Here is a 27591-nt window from a genome sequence, read left to right on the forward strand (position 1 = left end):
AAGCAGTTCTTATTCTGCTCTAGCCACTTGCTTCTGTCCTTGCTCTCTGTGTCTGTCTCCCCTCAGAGTGTGGCACACAAATGATTTGGTGTTTGCTGTGACCAAAGGGTAAAAAGAGCAAAGGAAAAGTGTTTGGCTGGTGGTGGTGATGGTGAAGAGAATCTGCTGTCAGCAGAAAAGAAACTTTCTCTGGTGACATCTCCTCTTGGAGGTTCCTGGCCATGTAGACACATTGGTTCAGCCATTCATGTGCTTGCCCCATTAAGGTGGGTAGACATGTGTGGTGGCAAGGAGAAAAGGAAATGGTAATCTTTTAAAATCTTTCTCCCTTCCAAATATCTTACCCCTACAATGCAAAATTATCACCATAGGTGACTAAGGTTTTGTAGGCATTGAGTATTTTCTTACTGAGACCAGCAGTTTGGATCTCACTGCAGCCCGTGGAGGAGCCAGACACAATTTGTTGCTGTCACCATTACTCCCCTGTAGATTAATTATTGTAACTGTTTGCCAGTTCTAGAAAAAATAATTCAGAGCCATGACTTTTTATGGCAAGCATGCGTGCAAATACGGAAATTCTCATATGGTGTATGGAATACATACAAATTATTTTCTGGGGAGGAGTTCAAGAGTGTTATCACAGCAGCCAGGAACTCTCTTCAGTGGTGACCTTCAGCACCCTGTGGAGACAGAGAGGTTTTAAAGGTTTGGAGATCCTCTTGTGGATGTAAAGCACTGACGTAAATTGTTGCTAAGTTGGGGTGCCAGCTGCTCTAAGTGATTCTTCAGAGGCCAACTGATACCCCTGGATTTATCTGCAGTGGCCAAGGTTTTTAATGCCTCCCTCCTCAGTTCACTAAACAGGACTTTAGGATACAAAGAAAAGCTGAGAAAACATTTACTTCAGTAAGTGGAGAACGGGTCTGCAGCCAGACCAGGTTAGGATCAGTGCTCACACAGTTTCCATTTGTAGGATACCTGCAAAATCGTGGTCTAGAGGCCATACCTAACCAGAGTATTGGTGAGTGTGCTCACAGAGGGTCATGCTACTAGGAAGCCAGGCTTAAAAGGAGACAGGTTAGGTGATTTCTGAGTACGAGGAACAGCACTGCTCTGTGGTATTTAGCTGCTGGGTGCTAGATTTGACTCAGCAGCCTTTGCTGTTTGCAGTCTGCATGCTAACGAGGTGCTGCAGTGCTGCATGCATGGGGCTCTCCTCTGGGCTCATTACAGTCAGTGCAGTTAATGCTCAAATAATCTAAAAGAAAAATGAAATACACAGCAAAATGTGTACTTTTCTTGATAATATGGTTAGAGACAAGTTGGGTAACTTCTGTTGAATTATCTGGGTCGCTAGAGAGCAACTCAGACCTTCATTTATTAAAGTGCTCTTTGCTCAAAATACTTTCTAAATTGCTCTCTGCAAGGCAGCTTAGTTTTATTTAGCTTCATGGTTAAACAGATAAAAATGTATTGCAACAGTAAGTCTGCATATGGCATGATTGCAAACCTTTGAAACTTCTGCTTTTAGGTATTCAAAAAACAATGAAAATAGAATTTTAGAAGGGCTGAGCACTTCTGCAGTTCAGCTCCTTGAAGGATGCCATGGTATCGAAGTGGTTCCTCTGTTCTCTGCTTTTTCTGGTGCACTGGAAATGAAATCCATTGCAGATAACAAGGGCTGGTATTTTGTTCAGATTATCCATGGGGCCATATTCAAAATTGATGCTGTCGAGTGGGCAGAGATCAGCATCCTGGGAAAGACACTGCTGGGGCTGTGTTCTCCATCCCTGAAGCAGCCAGGTCCCAGCAGCAGGCAGAGCCCTGCCTGCACTGACCCACAGCCAAGGGCTCTGCTCTGCCAGGGCTCTGTGAACCACTCTCTCCATCCCCTTGACTCATTTGCTCATCTGCCAAAGAGGCACGATGATTGCCTCCTTTGTAAAGTACTTCAGGACCTGCTGGAGGTAAGTGCTTTGTAGAAGAGGTGGTTTTCCTCTTCCCTCTGAGGCACAGAGAGGTAGCAGTCCCACTGTCCCTGCCTCTGCTTTGCAGCACTCCTGCCTCCAAGGGAAATCAGGAAATAATGTTGATACTGTGGTTGAGGAAAGCAGGAAATTATGGTGGTGTTGTGGTTTGAAGCATAACATAGAGCCACAGTTTATTAATTTTCTTTATTGTGTTTCACTCAATAAATTTACAAGTGGTGCAAGTGTCTTCCAGATAATGCTGTAACACATCCCTGGTTTCAACATATTTGCCCTAATCCAGTAATGCTTTCCTGTGTCTTTCTAGATTCTGAGCGTTCTCATCTCTCCTCGTTCACGATGAAGTTGAAGGGCAAGTTTCATTCACCAAAAATAAAGAGAACACCATCAAAGAAAGGGAAGCAAGCTGAGCTGACAGTGAAAACACCGGAGAAGTCAGTGAACAAAGTAAGCAAAGGCCATGTTCTGTTGTGCTGATGGTTTCATGCTTCCTGGTACTCAGTTTATCATAATCTGGTGTGTGAATTTGTTCTCTGCATAATTCTGCAGCTCAGGGATCCTCAGGGTTACTTTATGGTTGCCTATAAACAGCACTATGTAGTATTAAATCAAGACATGTGCTTCCCTTTGGGAGAGCATGATGAGACCTCCTTCCACAAGCATTTAAGTATCTCATTATGGAATGTGATGTATGGCCTGACACATCCTCCCCGCATGCACACCCTGTGGGTTCTGCTTACAGCTTCCAAATAGCTGCCTGCTTTTGGGGTGTGATCCTTTAAAAAAACCCCAGACCCAGGCGAGCACATCCTTGAAGCTGGTCCAAAAATGTGCTCAATCTCTGATGACACCAGCAGGGAGAGTCACACAGAAGTGTTCTAGCAGCTGCTGATCCAGCACAACGTTCCTCAGACCAAATGTACTCCAGGTCCTCTAAGAAATGAGGTCACAAAGTGGTCTGTGTTATCTCCTCTCCTGTTGTGACCTGACTGCAGCTGGAGACAATCTCTGTGACAACACTCTTGCAGTCATTTCCAAGTACAAATCGAAGCCAGAAGTTTAGAACAGTGGAGGTTGTTTAGGATAATTAAATATCATTCTCAGCTGTTAAGAGTCTCATCCAGTGTGTAGTGCCAGATATGCAGAATTTTTCAGATTATCTCTACTGAGAGTTGTAGAGTTACTGAGAGCAGCCAGCAAGATAAAGTTTTCTTAGACTGTGTGAGTTGCTCAGCACCCAGAGAAATCTCTGCAGCACATCCTCACCCTGTTCTGCACCATCACATGGAAGATGATGAGGGTTTTTTCCCCAGGAGGCTGTGGAAATGCTTTCCAGGGAGCCAAACACCTTGCATTGCTGAGTGCTATTTAAAATTAAAATTTAAAAAACTCCAAGCCAATAGTGAGAGTACTCCTTGAAGGCTTTTAATTCCAATGATGTTGCAGGATGGTGTCTTGAGATAATTTAGAGGCCTTCCTTTAAATTGATATGTGGCCACATTAAATACATTAGAAAATGAAGAGCCCTTTTCAGAATGTGGTCTATAGCAAATGCATGTTAATAATAGATGAAGTTTTTGCTTTTCTATTTTTCCCCTTAAAACAGTGCAGGAGGATTTGCTAATAAGCCATGGTGGACATTAAAACCATTTTTTTATGTACATTTTTTTAATTGGAAAACAAAACACTTGCAATTTTTTTTTTATTACTGTACATGATTATTTTTATACTGTGAAATATTGTTGATTTCTGGCTCATTCCTTATCTATTTCAATAGCTACTGTCCAACTAATCAATTAGTTGGATGTAGTCATCTAATTAGCTTTGTGTGGAGGGAAGAGGATGTGCCTGGATTGTTGCCAGGTTTTCTCACTGGAATATAGACATCAGTTGACAAACGAGAGATCTTCTGTGAGAAGGCTCACTTGATAAACCAAATATCATCCTTTTTTTCCCCCTCTTAAGTACTTAAGATGCTATTTTTGTGCTCTTGAAGTAGATAATCACTGTAGAGCAGAAATAGCAATACTAAAAATTAATGTAAAATCACGATGTTTAAGCTGAAGGATCTGCTCAGCTTGAACAAACATCATCATCTCCTGTTCCCCTTTATGTCTGGATAGGGGCAACACTGGAGGAGTTCTTTTCAGAGCCTCCTTTTATCCCCTGAAGCCTGTCTGTGCTTCTTATCCTATTGCAGGAACAGGAGTGTCCTTCAGTGCTATATGCAGACTTATGATAGATTTTACACTGCCAAAATGTAAGGGAAAAAAAGGATGATTCCTGCTTTTGTAATTGGGTGTATTCTGTACAGCTCACTGTGACCCTTTTTTTGGTCAGCTGTGTCTCATACATGATGCATTTGCAATTCGATTATTAAGGGAAAATTTCAGAAATCATCCAAAAATATCTATATGTGTCAGGCAGGGAGTGGAGAGGAATGCTAGTTTACCTGAGTTGTAACTTTTTCTCATTTAATGCCCAAAAGAGAAATGGGTGGCTGTGCCACCCCTGGAAGTGTTCCAGGGCAGGTTGGACAGGGTTTGGGGCAGTCTGGTCTAGCTGGAAGCTGTGGCAGGAGCTGGAATGAGATGAGATTTAGGGTCCCTTCCAACCCAAACCATTCCATAGTTCTGTGCACACCTACACACACCTATATATGATACCTTTGGAATTTGAAGAGGATTCAATAAAAAGTGTTCGTGGGTAATGTCACCCAAAGAACTGGCAGGAAAAAAAAAAAACAAAAAACAAAAGGAAAAGAGAGGGCAGTGCCCCAGACAGTGTCCGGTGCTGGATCGCATCCCTTGGTGTGCTCAGCGGAAGGATTTGTGTTTCCACTTGTCATTCTCAGCCCTGAACTCTGTCAGGCCCATCCCTCCTGTGCACCAGGAGAGTGTTTAAGCTATTAAGTCACAAGCCTTTCTACAGGAAACAGTTGTTGAATGAAACCCATAAACAGCCATTGGAGCAGGAACTGCAGTTCGCATTTTTTCACTTCTGTTTAAGAACTTTGACTGCTGGACCATGGTCATACTTACCCTGGGAATTTGCAGGCTCTCTGATCCCTGAAATGTGTGAACATTTCATATGAGCTGCAAAACCTTCTTGGGAGAGGCGAGGCTCTCCATAGATTAATGGTTGGACTCAAAGATCCTAGAGGTTGTTTCCAACCTGAATGTTTTTATGATTCTGTATCCTGGAATAAACTGTGCAGTGGTGAGGGCATATCCCTGCAAAATGGGAAATGTCATTTTTTAAGCCAGTGGGTTGCCAGGATGCTCCTCAGCAAGGGAGCTGAGGGCACTGTGGGCTGTAGATCAGAACTTGAGGTTCCTGGCAAGAAATGTTGTCCAAAGGGGAAGGAGCAGCAGATTTTGGGCACTGCCCAGATGAGATGGAAAATGACAGGGTGGTTTGCAATTCTTGGGTTGGGACTTAAACTTCTGAAGTTGGAGCTAGATGGAGCTTGGGATTCTAATCCTTTTATGCAACTGGCCCCAAATTACTAACCAGTGCTGCCTATTTCTTCCTAAAACCTTTTGGGCTGCTGGCCTGATTTTGCAGAAAAGCAGCAGTGTAACAGCTGACAAGAATGTGGGGAGCACACAGTGCCCATAGGACATTAATTCTTGAAGCTGAATTTACTGAGGAGATAATGGATGAAATCTGACTCTGCTAAACTCTCTGCTCCTTTTCTAGCAGTGTTCAAGTAGTTAATTTAAATCTCACTTAGAAACTGCTTGTGGCATTAAAAGTCCTCCAGGCATAGTGTTGTAAACTCTTAAAAAATATCCCTGGCCAGAATGCCATTGAGGTGTCATATATCACTTCTGAATTTCCTCCTCTAGTGTTGATGGTGGCATGGAAATTGGTGAACACAGCTCAGCTTTATTCCAATGAATTGTTCCCTTCTGCAACATTCATTCACCAATGCCAAAACATAACTTTTGCAGTTAGTCCTCATGGAAATTGCGTGAGTTCTCTTGTTCCAGCAGCATCACGAAATTATTTAGGTGGGAGCCTCATCAGAATGGAGTTTATTTGGATGTTTTCCTGTGTTTTGCAAGGATGTGTAGTAATTGGACAGGTGGAGTTGCCTTTAAATTGACAGAGGGCAGGTTTAGGTTGGATATTAGGAAGAAGTTCTTCCCTGTGAGGGTGGTGAGGCCCTGGCACAAGTTGCCCAGAGCAATTTTGGCTGCCCCATCCCTGGAAGTGTCCAAGGCCAGGTTGGATGGGGATTGGACAACCTGGGACAGTGGAAGGTGTCTCTGCCCATGGCAGGAGGGTGGAGATGGGCTTTGAGGTCCCTTCCAACCCAAACCCTTCTGTGAAATGTTTTTTCTTTCACTGTCCCAGTTTAGGGTGTGGGTTTCAAAGCGGCATCCTTGATGTCATCAGTGGTGCTAATCTTAGCCTAAAACTGATCAAGAGCAGCCTTCAGTTTGGGATGCAGGTAGTTCTGAAGGTTAAAATGTGGGTGTAATCTTGCACTGACTATTCCTTTGAAAGAGTATTAATTCAATTTAAAAGTGTTTGTGGTAGGAGGGGTTTTTTCCATTCCTGCTGGAATACACCTCAGTGTCACCATATTTTGGGTTTGTTAAAGGAGCCCTCCCCTTAAAAATACTGAAGTTTTAACATTTCTCTCCTTTTCTTCCCTCCTGTTTAGAATGTATCATGGCTAGAGGAAAAGGAGAAGGAGGTTGTCAGTGCACTGCGCTACTTTAAGACTATTGTGGACAAAATGGCAATTGATAACAAAGTATTAGAGATGCTGCCAGGCTCAGCAAGTAAAGTGCTGGAAGCCATCCTGCCCTTGGTGCAAACTGACCCACGCATCCAGCAAAGGTGAGTTTCCTTCCTGGATTTTGGGACTGTGGCAGACCAACAGGCTCCTTCTTTATCTGAGGAGCTGCATGCAGGAAATGCTGATGAAGTGACTGCTGTTTTTACTAATTGTGTGGTGGTTTTCAGACATCATTTAAAAGCAGATTCCCTGCTGTGAAGAAGCTCATGCTGTGGAAAGATAAAGCAAATCAGGCTGCTTTCAGAAAGGAGGGAGGGATGGTTCTTAGCATAAACGTGGAAATTCATCATTTTCTACAGGGAGATTCTCTTCAGATGCTATTCCTGTTTCTGCAGTCCATGGTGGTGTCCTAAAAGCTAACAAATCCAATAGCTTCACCTGAAAAAGGACTTTATCTTCAGAGTAATCCTTTTTTGTGCTCAGTTTATCCACTCTGATCTTATAGAAGTCTAAGCCTGCACTCTTAACTGCTTTTTTGGATTTTACTGGATCAGATACAGAAGTAAATAGATGTACTTCAGCTGATTAACCAGTCCAAGTTCATTCCTGCTGCACTCAACAGATTATTGTTTTATGTTTTAACAGATTATGTGTATTATGTTTTTAGCAGTTAGGCAGTGGGTTTGAAGCCAGGAAAGAAGTAGAAATTTGCCAAAGCCAAGCTCAGCATGGTTTATAAGAATTTGTGGTGTTGCCAAGCCATGGAGATATTGCTGGTGTTCATCCCTTGGATGCTGGAGCAATTGATTTAGAGAAAACAAACAAACATTGTTGAATAATACTGAAAGAGCAAAGTTAACCTAGAGAAAAGCACAGAACTAAACAGAGAAATGCAGGTGTTTGGTTCTTGAAATCCTGCCAGGTTCTGTACTTTTCCTGTTTGTTTTCCCATTCAATATCTCCAAGTTTTGTTTTTTTTTTTTCTTTCAAGATGCTTGTTTCAGTGCTGGCACAGGGAATGTTTATGATGTAGTTGAGGTAGCACTGGGGTGCCAAATACTTTGCAAACAGAGATGCTCAGTTGTGTTTGGCCCCAGTGCTGAGGTCAGGGCTGCTTCTGGCAAAAGGAAGGAGGAAATGGGTGAGTATCACACCTGTGGCTGGGACAGGTAAGATCCAGTTGAGGTTGGATCTGTTGAACCATAATGAGGAAATCTGTTAGAATGGGGAGTGTCCTCTACACAGTGATAAGTCTCTCTTTCTGGAAACAGTATGCATTAAAGCACAGATCCCATGTCCATGCCCTGCCTTGCTTGCCCTCCCAAAAAAACCCAGAAGGGGATCTGGCTTTCTCAAAAAGCTGTGTTCTTTTCTCCCTACCTGTGTACTTCAGTGGCAGGGTGATTCTGATGGCAAATCCCCCTCAAGAAAAGCGAGAAGGACTTGTGCCAGTGACAAAGAAAGCCCTACAATTGTTGTCGTCTTTTTATTTTAGAGGAAGCATTTGCATCAAGGAAAATGTAATTAAATCTTGCACAAAATGGACTTTCAATTACTGCCTCCTTAGAAGGAAGCAGACTGAAGATTAATGGCCAAGAAATCAAAGCCTTAGAAAGAGATGGGGGAGGGCCCTGTTTGGGAAATATTTCCTATCAAGCTAATTTCATTTGAAATAAGTACAAATGGCAAGCAGCAAACCTTAAAAAAAAACCCCAAACAACAACCAATCAAGTCCTTGCCATTGTTTGTATGCCCTGGTTGTAACTTGACAGTAGTTCTTTCCCCAGTCCTGCAAACCCCATTCACCTAAATAAACTCATTGGAGTTCCTGGGCTTGATTCTTTTCTCGAAGATAATGAAGTTACTGGAGTTAAGCCAATGTAAAATGGATACCAGAGAGAAATGGGAAGATTTGGAACAACTTGTATCAGTAATGATTGCAAGATTACACCTTCTCTTATCTGTTTATGGTTTTGATGCAGCTTGAAATTGATTTAACATGACAAAGAATTGCTGAAGCGTTGCCATCAGCAGTACTGTTAACACACCTTGCTTAGTAATGAAGTCAGTGTTTTCAGAATGGCCAGGAAAATGCCTGGGAGCACTATTGTTACAGTTAACTTTTATTTAAAGTTGTCATCCTTCCAAAACTTTTTTTTTTTTCCCCTTCAGAACAATAGCTTCAATTCTGTTTCTCCTTAAAAACAAAACAAAGCAACACCCTTCCTCTTTCAAACCTGAAATTCATTCAGTTCAGTTTCTCTAAAGAAGTAATTTTAATTATGTGTTTTCAGGCATTATAAACAGTGAGGCAGTGATTTGTAAAGGAATGAATAGAGTCAGCTCTCAGTGATCCAAGGTGGTTTTGGGGAGAGCTAATAAGGAAGAAGGATAATACTGAAATAACATAGCTTAAACTTAAATGTAGGGCTTAAATACTTGCCTTTAAAGCTAAGGCATAGGATGGAGCTGTAAATTAAGATGGAAAGAATGTTATTTTTAGTATTGCTGTGTTAACCTGCATCCCAGATAATTCCTTCTGGTACCTGGGAATGAGCTGTTGATGGTTTGTACCTTCAGACTGTCATGATTTGGTGGGAGAGAGCGGGAGAGCAGCTGCACTGGAGCAGAAGCCTGAGCTTTGTCACCTGCTCAACACAAATTCTGAGTGTCAGAGAGCAAAGCAGTGAAATGTGCAGTGTGAAACTCGCTCTCCTAACATTTGATAACATCTCCAAAATTTCTTTTTGCTCTTTTTTTTAATTTTTTCCTCAACTGCTCCCTCTCCTGCTGTGCAGTTCTGCCATCTCATCCTGCTACAGCCGAGTTTACCAGAGCCTGGCCAACCTCATCCGCTGGTCTGACCAGGTGATGCTGGAGGGGGTCAATTCAGAGGACAAGGAGATGGTGACAACAGTGAAGGATGTCATAAAAGCTGTTCTGGATGGAGTCAAGGTACATGAGACGCTTGTAAATTTTATTACAAAGAGTGTATAATAACGTGGTTTAGAGTAGATCTATGTAAACTGGGTTTTTAAGTGCAGGTAGAATATGAAGGTCCTATTTCTGCCTTCAGTAAACTGCCCCTTAAATCGACTCTTCCATAAGTTAAATGTTCTTTCTTTGAGTGCTGATTGAAGACTAGCACAGTTTGGCTCTGAATGTGAACTTCTGGCATGCTCACCCTGGTATTTGGATGAATTGGAGGAAGCAATGGATCTTTATTCAGCATTGAATTAAATTTTCAGCAAGTCATTCCCAGTCTCCCATGCAGATTAAAAGACATGGTTTGCACATTTTCTATCTCAGCATTTTCATTTAAAAATGCTCACTGTGAGTGCCCACAGAGAATGAAATCAGACTCCAGCTCCATTTTTTTTTAAGAGAAATTTCAAGGGATTTGTCAGTGATACATCACCACTCTAAGCAGCTGGATTAGGGTGTGGAACAGGTGATGAGTAAAACTCAGTTTTCTGGAAATTAGTTTTACATTGCTAATGGAAACGTTTAACAGAAACCTTTGTATCCATTGTCAGACCTGCTTGTAGCATTCCCTCCCTGTTCCACCCTGGAAAAGCTGTTGGCTTTCCTTCTGCCTCCTGGTAAGGTTCTTGTACCCATTATTTCTGTGCCCCAGGCTTGTCTGTGGGCTGATCACTCACCTGTCCTAGCACTGTTGGTAAAAGTTTGGTTGACCTGGGCACCAGTGGACAGATGTAGTATCTCCTGGGAATCTTATTTTGGAAACTGTAGAGGAAGTTAAATCTCTTTCAAGAGCAGGGCTGAATCTAAAGGGGAATGTTTAAATCAACCACACAAGGAAAGTTGGGATAGAGGTTTAAGAACTGCAGCAGGTGCTTCACCTGGAGTTATATGACAGGAACAAGTATCTTTCATTGTTTCAAGACTCAGTTTTATTAAGTGGAGCCAAATGCAAAAATGAAGTGGATCTCCCAAGCTCTGACTGTTCCATTTTCAGACCTCTTGGTTTGGTGTCTGCATCATGTGGATATCTGTTTAATGTTACTCAAACGGATACTAAAATCTGCTATTACTTTATGAGTCTTTTAAATAAATATCTTTGAAACAAATATTTCTATCACCTAAAGAAGATGGATTTTCTAGGATTATTTTGCACAATATGCTCTTTAAGCTACACATTTTTAAAGTAAAGCTGGTCTTAAATTTGCACAGCAGGAGAGAGGAAAAGAGTTTAGCCTAAAATCTCAGCTGCTGTTAGCCCTGGAATTCAGCAGCAATTTGCAGGACGTGAAAATCTGTGCTGTGGTGTCTGAAGTATAATTCCCCAGCAAATGGTGAGTTACCACTGACTGAATCTGCACAATCCCAGGGAGAGAGAGATGTGTTATCCCCAGATCTGGAGCACAGTTGTGTGGTCTCATCGCAGGCGACCTGGACGTTGTTCTTTGACTTCCAGCAATATTTAAACCCTTGGTACCTGTTGCCTTTCAGCCAGAGCTGTGTCCTCTGCAGACTGGGGGAAGGTCTGGCACTGGGGAAGGTTTTGGGTGTCTGTTCATGAGCCAGGCCAAACTGGGAGCAACATGGACATGTCCATGCAGTGCTGAGCCTGAGCTGTGGAGCCCCACTCAGCAGCGTGGCTGTACCAGTCTCTGCTTTGTTTTTAGACTGAGAGTTATTTTGGCCTTCCAGCTGGAGCTGGCTCATGTCTGGTCAGCCTTAGAGCAGATGTGTGGCTGTCTGGGGAGGTGGGAGGGCATTTGCCCATCAAGAGGTCAGCATTTGGAATCAGCATGCTTTCACCTCCTGCACAGCAAGGAACAAGGTTTATTTCAGAAAGGCCAAGCCACATTTCAGATCTGGAAGCAGAACTGAGAAGATGGACACTTCTCTCCACAGCAGAGCCTATTTTGTTTTTCTGGCAGATCACACAAGATCCACTTCCACATTTCAGTGCTTACTTCTTTATTTTCAGAATTAAAGGAGACACTTGCTCACTTCTGTTACTTGATATTTTGATCTCAGGTTTTCGGGCTTTGCTAGGCAGGGAAAAAAATCCTTGGTTTGATTACATAACTTCTCAAAAATCCATCTCATTGTGGAATTTTCAGCTTGCTGAGGTAGCATAGTTTGTAGAGAGGCTTTAATTATCTCTAATTACTGCTGCAGGAATCTCTTTCCTTGCTGATAAGGAATAGCATAATGTGCATCTGGCTCAGTTGTGTGCAGATTACCTCTGTGTATCATGCTAAAGATTTTGGCTTGATTTCCAAATGCTAGTTCTCATTTGGGGATAGCAGAGAGGAGAACCATTCAGGGTCTGGTGATAATTGTCAAAGCTGGAAGAAGTGATCCTCTCAGGTAATTGCAATCATGTGTTGCCTTAGTGCCTCTGCTGGAAGGTGCTTTGGGTTTTTTTTTCCCCAGTCCCAATGGTTTGAATATCTCTGAAAGTACTTTTGAGCCAAATTGGATTGGTTTTCTCCCATTTCAACCTACATTCCTGTGTGGTAGACAACTTTGTGTCCATTATGACTGGCAAAATAGGAAAACTTCAGCCCTGAGTGTCTGGGGCTCCTCAGCGCTGCTGCAGCCACCACCACAGTCTGCAGTGTTTGCCTTGGTTTAAGGTGGTGAAGAAAGGTCAGGAAAATGAGACATTACACTTTCCCTTCCATAGCCTTTCCATGGGCATGTTTAAGGAATATTTTGGCTTTTGGTTTGAATGCACATGCATTTTATTTCCCTTACTGTGCTCCTGTGCATTTGCAGTCCTTGCTGGCCACTACCCCAAAGGCCCACAGAGTCCATCCCTGAGTCTGTTTAAGTGCATGAGAATCTTCAAAAACCTTTTCAGCACTGGAATTTTGTCCAGAGGGCAGAAAGGTGGCAGTCCATTGTGTCATCACTCATCCCCATGATGCCAAATGCAGCCAAAAGAGTCAAGAGATGTTACTCATCAGAACACTTCTCAGAACAAACTGTTCCTCACCAGGGCTCTCTGTTCCAGCAGGGACATCTTCATAGTTTTAGTCCCCATGGGCATCTGTTTGTGCTCCCTCTTCCTTTCCCCTGTGTGGGATGTTCCAGGACATCTTCTGGAAAGCTGAGTGTTTGTCCTGGTTTTGGGTAACACAGTGTACATTCTGTTGGAGCACACCAAGAGTGTAAGTAGAGCATGGAGACCAAAGTCAGCTGTGGTGGACACTTGGATGGTGTTCCATCTTGTTGTGTATCTGTTAACCCATGGAGTTTCAGCTTTCAGTCGAGCCTTATGTAAAACTACCAGAACTGAAGTATTTTCCTTCCTCAGAGGGATGATGCCAATGACATTCCAGTTGCAGTACTGCACTCAGAGAGCAATGCCAGTTGTTTCCAAGCTCCACAGACAAAGACACAAAGATGATACTGGAATGATGACACTGTACTTCAGGCTGCTTTGAAAAAAATATAATTAAAATTGATCCCATATAGTTTCATTTGTATCCCTATTCTGGGAAGCCAATAGTGGCAGGAAGCACTGCCAGTTTTCCAGCCTGCCTGTAAGAGGGGCATGTGTTTATATCTGTGAGCAGGATTTGTCAGCCTCAGACATCCATAAAATGTTCTCTCCATCCTTCTGATGTGAATGATTGTCGCTTTGACTGCTGGCAGGCTTAGAGTTCAGGATTATCATGCCCTTATCTCTTTATCCAGAGCCTTATCTGCCTGTAACAGATACACTACAGTAACTCCTTGAATGATTAAGTCTTCTATTGCTAACGTGTTAAAAGGTGACTTCAGGGGAAGCAGGACTTTTAATAAAGGTGTTCCCTGTTTAATTTTTGGTTGGGTGTTTTACAGAAAACTTGCTTTTTGAAACAAATACATTCCTATTTATCAAATATAAAGCAATTATCTAACATTGGTTTTGGCTAGATGAAGTGCTCCAGTGGGTAAGACTTCAGTACTTACATCTGTGTATGTAAATCCAATTTACCATTTCTAGGGTGCTGTGTGGACTGGAACACATTTGTGACATGGAGGAAAGAGGAAGCACAGCAAAATGACACACGTGTGGGTTTGTCCAGACTCCCCATAACAGTCGGGGTAATGAACTTCACCCAAACACTGCCAACACTTCCTCTGGGCGCAGGCTGCTCCTTAGCAGCTGTTCTGCATCATTTGTGTGGCTCTGTACCAGACTTAAACTCAGCTCACCTCTCTCTTTGTCCACACCATCATTAAACCATAACCAAGAGTTTACTGCAGGAGCATCCCTTTGTGTTTTAGGATGTGCAGAATTCAGCAAACAGTGATTATTCTCTTTTTCTTCTCTCCATTCATCAGGAGCTGGTCAGACTCACGATTGAAAAACAGGAGCATCCCTCTCCCACAAGCCCAGTTAAACCCAGTTTACCAGCATGTAAATCTGACAGGTGAGTCACTGATTTCTTCTGTGGGCAGGACTGATACAGAAGGGATAATTTCTGACTGCTGACAGTTAAATCATTCGGCTGTTCTTCACAGAGGGTGGTGTAATGTTCTTTATGTAGCCCCCCATCCATTTCAGTAGGATCACTAAAAGAGAATATACTGTGATATGAAAGACACCAAAATCTGGCAGTGAAACATCCCTTTGTGTCACATGAACACTGAGCTCTGCATATACATGGAATTCCACCTGCAGATGCAAATTCTGCCTTTTGCTCTAGGTGTCTGTCTGATAGCACATGATTTCAGATAGGTTTGAATCTGTCAGCAGGCTGTGCTCCAGCTGTGCTTTGTGATCTACAATCTGTGTTTTGCATGTTGCAGCCCATCAGAACTTCCCCTTACCGACCGAGAAATGGAGATCCTCAACAAAACAACCAATCTGACTCAATCCAGTGAGCTGCTGACTGACTCCATGGATGAAGAAGTTGCACCTCCTAAACCCCCTCTGCCCAGCATTCGTGTGGCAGAGAACAGGTAACACTGACCAGCCACCTGACTGGAGAGCACCAGTGCCTCTCACCAGCCTGTTGGTTTTTAAACAATCTTGCAAACTGTGCACAAGAGAGGATGGTTAGTGTTGCCTTTGAATTTCCACTCCTCCAGAGTAATTCTTCCCTGTTCCTGGGCTCTGCTTTGTATTCTCTCTTATTATTTTTTATTTCTTTTCCTTTCATTTTTATGTGAGGATAGTGCCATGCCCTGACATCTGTCACATAAATCCTTAATAATCTTACACAAAACTCTGTGAATCCCACACTGTACACTGCTGTATCTGATGGGAAATGTTCTTTTAACCTCAGGGGGCAGTTACCAATCTGTCCTGCAGAGCCAGGTTGTTCTGCTTTGCCTATCAGCTTAAGAGTGAAAGCCAAGAGTGCACGAAAAAAACTGCGTGCTTGGTTGTTCATACCCTTTTCTTCGAGTAACCACATGAAAGTTTCTATGTTCTATTTTGAGAAGGGAGAGAAAACCCCCAATTTGCAGGTTTTTTTGTGTGTGTTTGTGTGTTTTTCTTCTCTAGTACTGGTGCTAATAGCTGGTGTGAAAAATATGGGTTGTGTTAATTTGAAAACGTGGCATCAAGGGCTGTGGCTGACAAAAAAGAGTCACATTTCTGTGTATTTTATGAATTCTCAAAAGTTCTATGAAAATTTCCTGGTATGTTCCAAGAACAGACTATGTGTGTTCTTGGGAACTTCTCAAGCTTGATGACTACCAGAATTGTGTGTCATTAGAAAAACTAAAAGTCAAAGGGTTAAACTCTCACAAGTTACTGCCAATGTGTGGGACTAACACAGATTCATGGGGCCCTCACAGTGCAGATGGTGAGAGCAGCTCTGACCCCTTTGTTCCCTGAAGTTCACAGAGAAAGCAAAGGCCAAAAAAGAGAATTTTCCTGTCCTGTAAATTTGTGAAACTTTGAGTGTTTTTCAGACCTGGAAGGTTTTGAGGAGGGGGAGGGACTTCTGTGAATGGAAACAATATTTGGGTCAACCAAAACATTTAATTTGGCTTTTGACTGCTTTTATTAAGAAATAATTACCATGCTAATTAGCTCCATTAAAAATACTTTTTAGAACAGCATTTGTTTTTGTTTGAGAAATACCAACCTTAAAAAATAAATCACTTAACAGGACCTTACCTGTGAGAGTATTCTTAAATCTATATTTTTAGTGGATACATTTTGCTGAATAGCTCCTTGCTGACAAAAGCTTTCTGGAAAACAGCTTGTGAAGCCTCTGAATTTTTTTATTTTTTTTTTTCTGGAAGAGTGATGGAAGCAACAATTCCTGTTGTGTCTTGCAGCCCTCCACCAGCATTGCCCCCTAAAAAACGTCAATCAGCACCTTCCCCAACCAGAGTGGCTGTTGTGGCCCCCATGAGCCGAGCTACCAGTGGGTCCAGTTTACCTGTTGGGATCAACAGACAGGTAATGGCATAACCCCTTTGTGAAAGCCAAGGGAAATGTGCTGTGAACTAGAGGAAAAGCTCAGGGAGATGTTGTGACCTGCAGCCTCACAGATCCCTGCATGTCCCTGCTCATCCCAAACAACCCAGCACAGGCAGCCTGCAGTGGGAGTGGCAGTGGCAGGAACAGCAATGTCATAAATTATGTGAACGGCTTAATTTTATTTTTTTACAATGTTGATGTTTTTAATTAACGAATTTGCTATGAACTTTGTTGCCTTGAGCTGTAGCAGAGTGTGGGGATGGGAGTGGCTGAGTGTTGCCATGTCCAGTAGATCAGGGGACAGCAGCCTTTGAGCTCCCTGAGATCTCACCAGGATTTACTCACAGGCAAAGGGGGCGTGTGGCTGAGTGAGATGGGAAGTCTGTCTTCATCCTGTCACAATTTAAAACATCTTTTAACACAAGCGGTAGTTTGAGCTACTGCTCTTATTGCTGGTGGTGCTTTGGGGAAAATTTGTACATTTTCTGGTAGAAAATTGGGAAGTTGTGTGTGTGTTAATCACATTCCATTTCTTGTGCTTGTTTGGGGTTTATGAGGTTGTAAATGGCTGGGTTTGCTTTACCCATTCAGGAACTTACTAGCTCAGCAGTGAGGACCTGAATCATATCAAATTGCCCAAAAATCACATCTTTCCTCATCCCCAAAGCCTCAGCTCTGGCTTAGGGAGCCTCTCCAGTCCTTTGCTTGACTCAGATAAAGCTGTGGCCACTCTTCAGTTAAAACTGCAGTCACAGTAAGGTTGTTCTGATGGAGTGGGGATGGTTGAGGTGGTCACTCAAAGGTTAATAAGCTTGAGGCAATTTCTGAAATGGACTATAGCCATAGGCACAGAAAGTTGTATCTCACTGTAGTTTATTTTCCCTTTGCATGCACCTGAGGTATTCAAGTATTTGCTAAAGCCCCAGGTATGTAATGAGAAATCTTGCAGTGTCGTTCCCTTGTCTCAGTGCCATGACAAGCAGTCATCAGACACACGTAGCTGTGAAACTTGGTTATTTTCTTACCATCTGTAAAGTCTAGTGTGGGCCACAGCAACCCCTGCTTGAAATCAAGGACACACAGAGATAGATCCTTGGCATGGGCTGTTTCTCAGGTCTGAGGGTTTCTGTGTTCACCATGAGCTTTGAGAGCAGCACTGATCCTCTGCCCTCCTGTGAGGTCTTTGCTCCTCGAGCTGCATCTTCCTCACTAGTGAGCTGCCAAGAGTGATGGCGGTTTGATTCTTTATGTTGTTTTTTTTTTTTTTGTTTTTTTTTTTTTTTTTTTGTTTGTTTTTTGTTTTTTTTTTTGGTCCTGAAGGATTTTGATGTTGACTGCTACGCCCAGAGGAGGCTGTCAGGTGGAAGCCACTCCTATGGGGGGGAGTCTCCTCGCCTGTCCCCGTGCAGCAGCATTGGCAAACTGAGCAAGTCTGACGAGCAGCTCTCCTCTCTGGACCGCGACAGCGGCCAGTGCTCCCGCAACACAAGCTGTGAAACCCTGGGTAAGGGGGGCTGCTGGGGCCCTGCCCCTCTCCTGTGGGAGCTCAGGTGCAGGAGGTGATGTAGGAAATGCACTTGCAGCTGCTGTCTTGGAGTTGCTGAAGGCAGTTCAGTGCACAGCTGTTCTGTCAAAAAAGGAAAAAGCCCAGGGGAATGTTTCCCTTGCTATAGGTGATGGCTCTCAAACTCAATTCAGCTCTCACATGGAATGTTTTCGTCATTTCAGCGCTGTCTGCAGAAATGACAGTCCTGGTAGGCTAAAGCAGTGTTAAGGAAAGAAGATAAAAATATCAATATGACACAAATTTTGTCTGCAGTCATCTACCTGTTGAATTTTCATTATTTGTTTGCTAGTGTAAAGAATTAATTATGAGTTATATGAAGTCTGGATGTTATAGAAGGTGTAAAAAGATGGTCCCAGCCGCAAGGAAGTTCCACTCTGATTAAAATGAACTGATTAATTAACTGATAGAATGGGAGGGACAAACAGTAAAAGAGGGAAACTAATACATTATTCTCTGTTTACCCAGATCAATCAGATCACTATGATCCAGACTATGAATTCCTGCAGCAAGACCTCTCCAATGCTGATCAGATACCTCAGCAGGGGTCAAGTGTCCTCAGCCCATTGCCAGAGTCCTTGGGTGAGTCTGGCTCCCCTTTCCATGGACAGACTTTCCAGCTCCCGCAGGGCAGCTCTCCTCCACTGGAATTCTGCAGCCTCTCGGGAGCAGCACAACCAACAGAGACTCCCCCAGCTTTACCAGAGAAGAAGAGGAGGAGTGCAGCCTCCCAGACTTCAGATAACTCGGGCTGCAGGGTGTCCTACGAGAGGCACCCCTCCCAGTACGACAACATCTCCGAGGATGACCTGCAGAACGCCGCGGTGGTCCCGACAATGCCCTTCACACCCTTTGCTGCTGTTCTGCCTTTCCAGCAAGGAAACTCTTCAGCACCAGTGGAATTCATTGCTGATTTTGCTGCTCCAGATTCGAACAGTGACCCAGAAAAGCCTCCACCTCTGCCAGAGAAGAAAAACAAACACAGTAAGCAAGTTCCTGTGTTTGGGTTTTACTTTTACCTTGCAGTCGTCACGTTTCTGGTCGTCACTAAGGAGTGGTGATGATGGTGATGCTCTTACTTGAGTCAGGGTCAAAAGCAGTCAGCCTATGTCAAACACATGGAAGGGAAATGTCAGTGCTGTGGTGGGCAGGGAATGATTCCTGGGGCCAAGATCAATCCAGGTCCAAAGGATCTGGAATCAACATCTTCATTACTCTAGCGAGACCATGTTACTTCTCTGCTTACCTGAATGTGAATCTTTGAGGCACTCTGCCTTGCAGATCTTTCTGGTCTGTTCTCCCTTTTTAAGTCTGTTCCCTCCCCCCTTCCCCAATTTTGTTTTCCCACTGCAGAGGAGAGTTGGGTCCTCTCCAAGAGCTTGGAGAAAGGACTGCTTTTCTGTCCAAAACCCAGCCTTGCCAGAGCAGTTACTTGGCAATAGGAGCACAGTCACCCACATAGCTGTGCAAGACAACACTATTAACTAGAGTCCAGTAGTGCTGTTTTGCTACAGGATCTCATTTCCATTGGATGCCTGAGAATTTCCCACCTCATTAAAACAAGCAGCCTCTAAAAGCAAAGGCTCCTGTCCCCAGCCAGACTCCTGGCACACCAGGACTGACCACATCTCAAGCTCACAACCTTCTTCTGATTTCCTTAATGTTCATGGCTGAAAAATGTGAAACCTCTTGCCAAACAGGCAGCCACAGTGCTCTGCCAGGGAAGGCTGTGGACTACACAGTGAGATCCAGCAGATACTGGTTTACTGGTCACTGGCTGGCTTTGCAGATGTGTGTTGCATGAGGAGGTAATGTATACAAGATCTGGAGGAAGAGAATCACATTGCAGCTAGCAGCCCAAGAGAAGAGCTGATTTCAAACCTCTGAGTTGGCCTTCAGGCTCCTTTCTGCAGTTTATAGACTTCTCACTGAGAATAATTTTTGCCCGGAGAGGTTGTGGACTCCCAGTCCCTGGAGGTGTTCCAGGACAGGCTGGATGGGACTCTGAGCAGCCTGGCCTAGTGGAAGGTGTCCCTGTCCATGGCAGGGGGTTTGAAACTGGATTCTTTAAGGTCCCTTCCAACCCAAACCAGTCTAAGAGCTCAAATTCTCTGGATAAGGTGGGAGTAAGAGGGGTGTGTGGTGTTAAGGTGCATTCTCTCCATTCCTACATAGTGCACTCTGCCAGTCACTTCTTTAAAAGTATGCCTTGTCTAAAAGCATTTCCATTATCCACAAGTGACCAATCCACATGTAACCCTCAAGGATTTTACTCAGAGCACGAGGGTTGACCTACCTGAAAGTGAGAGTCATCCAAGTGTCCCCATGTGCAGGAAATCTCTTCTGTTCCTCTCTGGTAATCAAGCAGTTAAAGACACTGAAATCAGCTCAAAAAGAGGCTGGGCTGGTTGTTTGTGGACAACAGAAAGGAAGTAAATGGGCACAGCCAAAGGTGGTGGTTACATCTTGTGCTGTTCAAAATCCTCAGCTGAAGTATGAGCTGCCAGGGGCTGTGAGGTAGAGGACATTACTGCAAGATCAGATCCTTGTGGATGTGCTGTTACACCACTCAGGCTGGGATGGATGCAGGGAAATACACCTCTGTGCACGTAGGCAGCTCCAGTGGAGGGGAGATTCCTGGGTGAATCTTGGGTAAGAGGCAGTTTGACATTTGCAAGAGAGATTTGAGCTGTTTACTTGTGTCCTTAAGCCCCATGTCTTTGTTTTCTGGTATCACACAAGATGCCAAAGAGTTGATTGAAAACAGGTTTAAAAGCAATCTGCATTATTGCCTGAGCACAACTTTAACCTCAGTACCAAGGCCTTGTGTGAATTTTCTTTGATGTTGGATTAGAGTTAATTGGAATCTGGCACTATCAGAAATTTTGGGAGTATTGATCAGATTGCATTGTTAGGAGAGGTAGGACCTGTTACCTAATGTGTTGTCAGCTCTGATGATTTGATAAAACATCCTTGCTGCAAAACTTGTTGGTAGTCCTGGGACTGATACCTGACTGCTGCAGATTTTTTAGTTGCATTCATGTGACACTGAGAACTTGTTCTAGATTGATTTTACTCCACAGTGTATCACACCGTGAATTTGTGGTTGCTAGTTTCACTTTTTCAGCATTTAAAAGGCAAGTCAGACATTACTCAGGCTCTGTGATGACACCCAGGGTTATTTTTTGCCCAGAGGCTGATGCATGTAAATATTCTTGTGCAATCACACAGGGCTACTTCCACAACCTCAACGAGCTCCTGGGATCTGGAGGAGATGCACAGATTTGTTAAAAAGATCCAGAGCTCACACAGATGGGACTTGGTTGTGGGTGATCTTTTGGTAGCTGGCAGTAAGTGTTGCAGCAGAGAGACTGATGGTCTTTTTACTGGTAATATACAGAAGATCTGAGTTAACCTTGTGTGTTGCTATGAGCTGAGTTCAGAGGGACCTCCAAGAGTTGACTTCTGTATAATTTAAACAGTGATAGGGCTTTTAGTCTGGCATGAGTTATGGTTATTTTACTGTGCTGTAAGAGCACGTGTTACAGTGCTAAGGGCAAATTGCTCCAGACTTCTGCTTGAGCACCAGCATTGTGCTCCTGTTGAACAAGACACAGACACGGAGCAGCTTCTACCATTAAGAGCCCAGAGTCAGAAATAACAAGATCCTTTCCCCAAACAGCTTGGAAACTACTGGTGAGGCACTTATTCATGTTTCCCTCCGTGTCAGTGGGAACAAAACATAGCCTGGTGCCCAGTGAGCAGCTGGTATTTAACTGCAGGAACCACGCTGAGGGCAGGCTGGGCTTAGCCAGCAGGTAATGGAAGCTCTGTGAGGAACAGCTCTTCTCCCAGAGGTGACAGCAACGACTGACTCATTGACCTTGTCTTCTCCAGTGAGTTGCTGTGTGGTGTAGCTTCAGAATGTCCATTATTTTGGCTCTTGCCCACGCACACAAATCCATTGTGCCTGTGCCAGGGTGGGGCTGGGCTGTCAGTGAGCCCTTGCGGGGGGGATGCTGGTGTGCCTCACCTTATTGCAGGTGTGCCTTAGTGCTGATCAGCTCCTAATAACCCCTTTAGACTCCCAACAGCCACTAGTCCTCTCCTGCAGCTGAGCATTGCTTCCAGGAGAGCAGTACCTGTGGCTTCTACCATATGGGCAGAAGTGGTGTGTGCTGGAAATCCCTGAGCAGCTTTAGCTCCTTCAGAAATGACAGCCAAGGCACTGCAAGCAGATTGCTGGGAAGGTGTTCCTAGCCTCAGTCTGAGATTTCATGGTTTTTTAAATTTCACATATTTTCTGTCTGGGTTAAGAACTGACATAAACTGGGCATGTGTTGGGAGAGGTTTCTCTCTCTCTCACGCCTCCCCTCCCTCCCGGGGTGCTGCCTTGAGACTGTCACTCCACCCCAGCTGCTCACTGGGGAGTTGCAGCCCCCATCCCTCCCTCTGCACAGTTGCTGTAGGGCGTGCAGGCTGAGCTGAGCTGAGCTGCTGATGTAATTTCCCATCTGCTTTTAAATTTCTGCCTTGTTAAAAACCACAGTGGAGAGGGGAAGAGAAGACCCTTTGCAAACAGGAGTCATAGGAGTGTTCTTGCTCCCTTATTGTCCTGTTCAGGATTGGCAGGGTTTTAATGATGCCTATTTTGATTTGCACTCTGCAGTGCCAGGTTTGTATTTCACCATCCCAACTGTTTTTCACTTTGCCTAAAACCAAAGATGACAAAGTAGAGGCAGAGACATGCTCACCTGCCCAGGACTAGTTGTAACAAGCCAGGCAGGGGAGCTGCCATGACGATGGGATGCATTAGCCCCATAAAGAGCTGAGATAAAAGAGCTCTTCATTATTCCCTTGCAGATTGAGTTAAAGCTCCCGACAGCATTCAGGCTCAGTGCCCTGAGTTACAGTGATTTAATTTTACACAAGTGTCTAATGTGATGCCCTTTTCACCAACACTTCTGAGCTGTGGTGTCACTGCAGGGTTTGGTGCTGTTCCAGGAGCTCACAGCCATCGATCCCCAGTGGTGTCTGCAGATCTGGGTGTTCAGTGAGGCACTGGTTTTGTAGGTGACTCAACATAAAGGGTTGATCTGGATTCAGCAGTGTCTGCTGCATTATGCCAGCACTGCCAGGCCTGCCTGCTTGGCTTTTGTCCTGCTCAGTTGATGAGCTCTCAAAATGTGGTCTTTCCCTCAAGCTCTTGTCCTCTACACTTCTGCAAGGACTCCTGATCCTTAGTTCAGTTTTGCTGCTAGAGAAGTATCTTTCATAAGCCTTTTTAGATCTTGTCCCTTGAGGTTGCTGTAGGATACCAGGGCATTTGCCATGGCACGGGAGCACCTTTGCCAACTGAATCACTGATACTTGAAAAGACTATTTTAGTAGTTCTGTATTTCCTACACCTTCACCATAATTCCAAATAAGACAGTATTCCCAGAACATGCTTCTTTTCACTGTGAGGTGGTGCTGGGAAGGAGCAGGGAGTCTGAGGGAGGAAGAGGGGCAAGGCTCAGGTGGCAGGGAGAGCTGGAGGTCAGAATTCCAGCAGCTTTGGCAGGGCTGTGCAGGACTGGCTGTACTGCAAGACACGAACAGGTTGTCCACTGGCAGGACAGTGGGGTCACAGGATGGGGACAGCAGGTGTTACTGGTCAGGATTGAAATCCATCAGCTCCATTTCCTGTACTCCCATTGCCTCGACCTGATTTTTTTTTTTTGATGATTTCTTTTTTTCTTTATTCTATATTTTTGGAAGAGGGTTGTAATTCTTTTTGGGAAGGGCAGCTGTGTTAGCTCCGTTTCTAAATGGAGTTTAAAATATTAGAGGAAATCTGAAAAAAGGTGCCCAAGACATGTGCAAAGCAACTCCTTCCTGCTGACACATTTGCAGGGCTGCATCCTGTTTAAAGGCTGGCCTGGAGGTCCACTTGGCAGGTGAACAGAGGACTTTGCCTTGTAACCAGTGTGGGAACCAGCTTCATGATGTGCAGGTCCTGCACTGTGCTCGTTGTATTTATAGCTTTCACTGAAGTCATCCACTCCTTTCAGCTGTACAACTGAAATGCCAGCAGAAGCTGAATAATTGCCACCAAATGACCAGATTTACAAAAAGTGACAACTGCTTGTTTATCAGGAGGACGGGAGGGATGATCACAGTGCCTTGTGCATGACAGCATGTTTACAAGGCAGCCTTGGTTAGTCCTTCCCATGACACTTAAATACATCTGCCTCTCCTGCTCTCAAGTGTACAGAAGAGGGTTCTTTCTTTGTTTTACATTATTCAGTACACTTCTGATCCTTAATAATGGAGGTGGGTTTGTAGTAGTCTTTTTATGGCAGTGGATGTCATCTTCCCCTTCCAGCACTAAAATATTGCAGCAGTAACTAATCCTCTGTCAGAGCTGCCTAGGCTGACCTGTGTGGGTTTTTTCATAGATTTTGGAAGGAAAATTGTACAGATGGAATGGTCCTCTAGACAGGGTTTGATCCCATTTAACATTTCTGTTGAGCCACATCTCACAAAATCTTGTGAACCAGTTGAACTTGAAAATTGGAGGTGTGGTAAGTTGCTTTAAAAAAGGGATGAGAGCAAAGGGTGTTGGATTTGAGCTGAGGAGGTAGCAACACATGACACTTTTAGAAGTATTTTGTACCAGGATTGGCAGTGGCATTTGAAGAGCTGAGGGAGAGGCACACCCAGTCTCACAGGTAGGTGTTCTCTGATAACAGCTTTACCAGCTTGCTAGAATGGAGAAACACTGTACACCTCCTGGTTCTAGAAATCTTGCTGACTGCAGATATGAGACTTAGTGTAGGCACAAGAATTATTGCAGATTTATTATCAAGGTTGCATTGTTACGCTTCTAAAAAGCAGACTGACTCTATTCAGGGTTTTGGGTTTTTTTTACTTTGGACATCAGTTGTTAAGGAGTATTCTCAGATTTGCCGTGGATTATGTGAGGATTTGGGCTAAGCATCAGTAAGTTGCTGTTTGGAGACCTCACTGGTTCCAGAGTATTATCAGCTGTGTTTGTGGCCTGGGATGGTGTTTGCTGTGTGCTGGCTCCAGGATGGATATTTGGATTTGCAGAGTGGATGGCGACTGTGTGAGCTGCCTGGGAGCACAGCGTGGGTGCCCTTCTGAGAAGGAGCAGCTGCCTGCTGACCCTCAGCTGGGGTGTGCAGAGCAGGCAGTGAGTGTGCCCTCTCTTTGCCTTGCAGTGATGGCCTACATGCAGTTTGTGGAAGATTACTCAGAGCCACAGCCGTCCATGTTCTACCAGACCCCTCAGAACGAGCACATCTACCAGAAGAAGAACAAGTACCTCAGGGAAGTCTATGGGATCAATGACTCCTTCATCAGCTTAGACCCCTCTCAAGATGTGGCACCTCCTCCTGCTCTCCCACCGAAGCAGAGGCAGCTGGTGAGTGACACCTCAGGGACACCTGGCAGGGCCACCAGGCTCCCAGGAGCAGCTCTGCTCTTCCTGCTGCTGCTTCTGACAGGCAGAGGTGGTGGGAGGATGTCTCACTGGTGTTACCACATCGTGCTCCTTGGCAGCTTGTGAACATGGTTTTAGGCATTTTGCATCATGTACGTTTTTGCTGCTTTATAACCCCACAGTCAGACCATTCCCCATAAGCTTTGAAAGTCCTAAAATGCTCTAAAAATGAAATGTTCCTCTTCCATATGACAGGGATGAATCTGTGCCAGGCTTGTGTAAAAACTGCTTGGAAGATTTTGACACACTGAGCTGCACTATTTTCAAGAGATTGCTGCACTATTGTTCCCACTGCTGTTTTAAAACTGTAGTCAGAGATGCCACTAATAATAACTGTTTAAACATAACTGCTTTTTATGTTATTATGCAGACCCTTGGTACAGCCACTACTTCACTCATGCGTGTTTCCTTCACGTTACAGTTCCCTTGTGTGATTCAGGATTTTAACCTGTTTGTCAATGTTCTGCTGGTCCCCCCAGGCTGCCAGCACAGAAAGGCTCATCCACGTGTGTGTGGGTGGTGGGTTTATCAGCACAGAAAGGCCATTTTCCATGTGGGGGAGATGAAATCCTGACCTCAGTGATGGCAGCAGCAGTTTTGTTTCCGACCTCAGTGGAGGGTGGGATTTTGTCCCATTTCCTTTTAAGCATTTTCCTTTCGTTTCTTCTCTCTCTCCTTTCTTTTTTTTTTTTTTTTTAATTCCAACCTAAGGTATTTTGTTGATATTAATTATCTTATTTGTTCTGTTTAAAAAAAAATTTCTCTTGTTCTGACGTAGCTTACTTAAACTGGCCATGGCATTAACAAAATGGAAGGAAATGTGGGAACAGAGCCATGGTCTTACCATTGTGAGGGTGACTCTTGCAATATTTCTTCATGTTTTATGTGCTAAAGTTTGACTGTCCCAGAGTGTTGCTTTTTAACTCTAATTTTGGGATTTGCATAACTACATTCCTGTGATACAAGTAGGAGTCCTGAAAAGATAAAGTGACATTTTTGGCTAAGCTGAACTGAGTATCATGCATTAATTCTTTGTGGGAAAAGGACCCTAAATGCTGGCATCCCACTTGCTTTGCAGGGATACTAAAGAGTCTACAGGACTGATCTCTGGAGGATCAGGCAGTTCTCCAGGGTCTGTGGTCCCCATCTGTGACCATCAGTGCACTGTCACTTGCACCTTGCAGTCCCTTGCCTGCCTTCCCCTCCTGGAGGTGGCTGCACTTCAGTGATGTTTCCAGAGGTTACTTGGGCTGCACAGTCATGATCAGAGTTTGCAAAGCACAGATTTACTGCAGCCATTGTGCAGAAGGGAAATTCTGCTCCTGTCCTCAATTTGTTGGCTGAAGGAAAGCATTTATTTGCTTTCGTTTAGTCATGATCTGGACAGACAAGATGTCACTGCTTTGCCTGCTGGCCATTCTTGTCATTTTGCAAGCTGATACCATCAAGGTGTTGCTTGCAGTTCCCCTGAAGCAAAGGTTTCTTCAAGTGCATCCTCCCACCCTTCATCCCTCTGTTGGGAAAGAGGTGCAAGCAGGTGATGGCTTATTCAACAATCCCTGTAAAAGCCACCAGACTCTTGTTCCTCTGCTCCTGCTGCCCTGGGAGTTTTTGATTTGGCAGATCAAATGGGCTTCAGCTACTCTAGCAGCAGCAAGTTTTGCTGGATGGACTTCTCTGTAATATAATAATGAGGAAGTCCTTTCTTGTCAGCTTCAGATCTTAATCAAAAATAAGATTGTATGTTTACGTTGTATGTTTTATTCAACAAGTCTAATAGAGCCTGAATATACCTTATTCTCTCTCTGTCTCCTTACCATAGGGGAATTTAGGAGAAATTCCTTGCCAGGATTTGTCACTTACATTGTAGTAGCTGCCTCCTGTGCAAATGATTAAAATCTTGGATTAGACAGAGAAATGGCAGGATGTCACTGTCATTGTCACTGTCATCACCCAGTCTCACAGCAGTACCTGTGAGGATCCATAGCTCACACTGGAGGGGCCAAGTTCCCAACCTGCAGGCTGTCAGAAAAAAAAGGGTAGTGTGCAAGAATGGTGTGCTTAGAGCCAGTTCCTCCTTTGAGTATCTGCCCCCATGGCACGGGGAGAAAAGGGCAGTGAGGAACAGCTTGTCTGTGCCAGCAGCAGCTGTCACAGGTGAGCAGGGAGGGAGAGACAGGAGTTCATTTTTTAAGGGATTTATGAAACAAAGAGGATTTGAATTGTGATTTTTGTCGTGCCTCTTGAGCTCAGGAAAGGCATATTGGTGTGTCTGGCTCCGATGAACTGTATGAATAGCTGTTTAGCCAGCCATTATATACATTGTTTTACAGTTTAGCATTTCTTGCCCTTTATTCATCACCTTTTCTG

General features: G+C 44.1%; 1 protein-coding gene across 1 annotated transcript in view; it reads left to right on the forward strand.

The window, feature by feature from the left end:
- The first annotated feature begins 2291 nt into the window (after positions 1 to 2291).
- The window catches only part of RAPGEF1 (Rap guanine nucleotide exchange factor 1), a 48990-nt gene continuing 23690 nt past the window's right edge, over positions 2292 to 27591 (forward strand). Inside the window, exons 1-9 of the mRNA XM_062505489.1 lie at positions 2292 to 2435; positions 6664 to 6842; positions 9540 to 9696; positions 14053 to 14141; positions 14521 to 14673; positions 16006 to 16129; positions 17471 to 17654; positions 18183 to 18698; positions 24941 to 25143. Coding sequence (XP_062361473.1) covers positions 2328 to 2435; positions 6664 to 6842; positions 9540 to 9696; positions 14053 to 14141; positions 14521 to 14673; positions 16006 to 16129; positions 17471 to 17654; positions 18183 to 18698; positions 24941 to 25143 — 1713 coding nt within the window. The 5' untranslated portion in view covers positions 2292 to 2327. The remainder of the gene's footprint in view (positions 2436 to 6663; positions 6843 to 9539; positions 9697 to 14052; positions 14142 to 14520; positions 14674 to 16005; positions 16130 to 17470; positions 17655 to 18182; positions 18699 to 24940; positions 25144 to 27591) is intronic.

Source organism: Cinclus cinclus, chromosome 19, assembly GCF_963662255.1.
Source record: "Cinclus cinclus chromosome 19, bCinCin1.1, whole genome shotgun sequence".
Classification (NCBI taxonomy): Eukaryota; Metazoa; Chordata; class Aves; order Passeriformes; family Cinclidae; genus Cinclus; species Cinclus cinclus.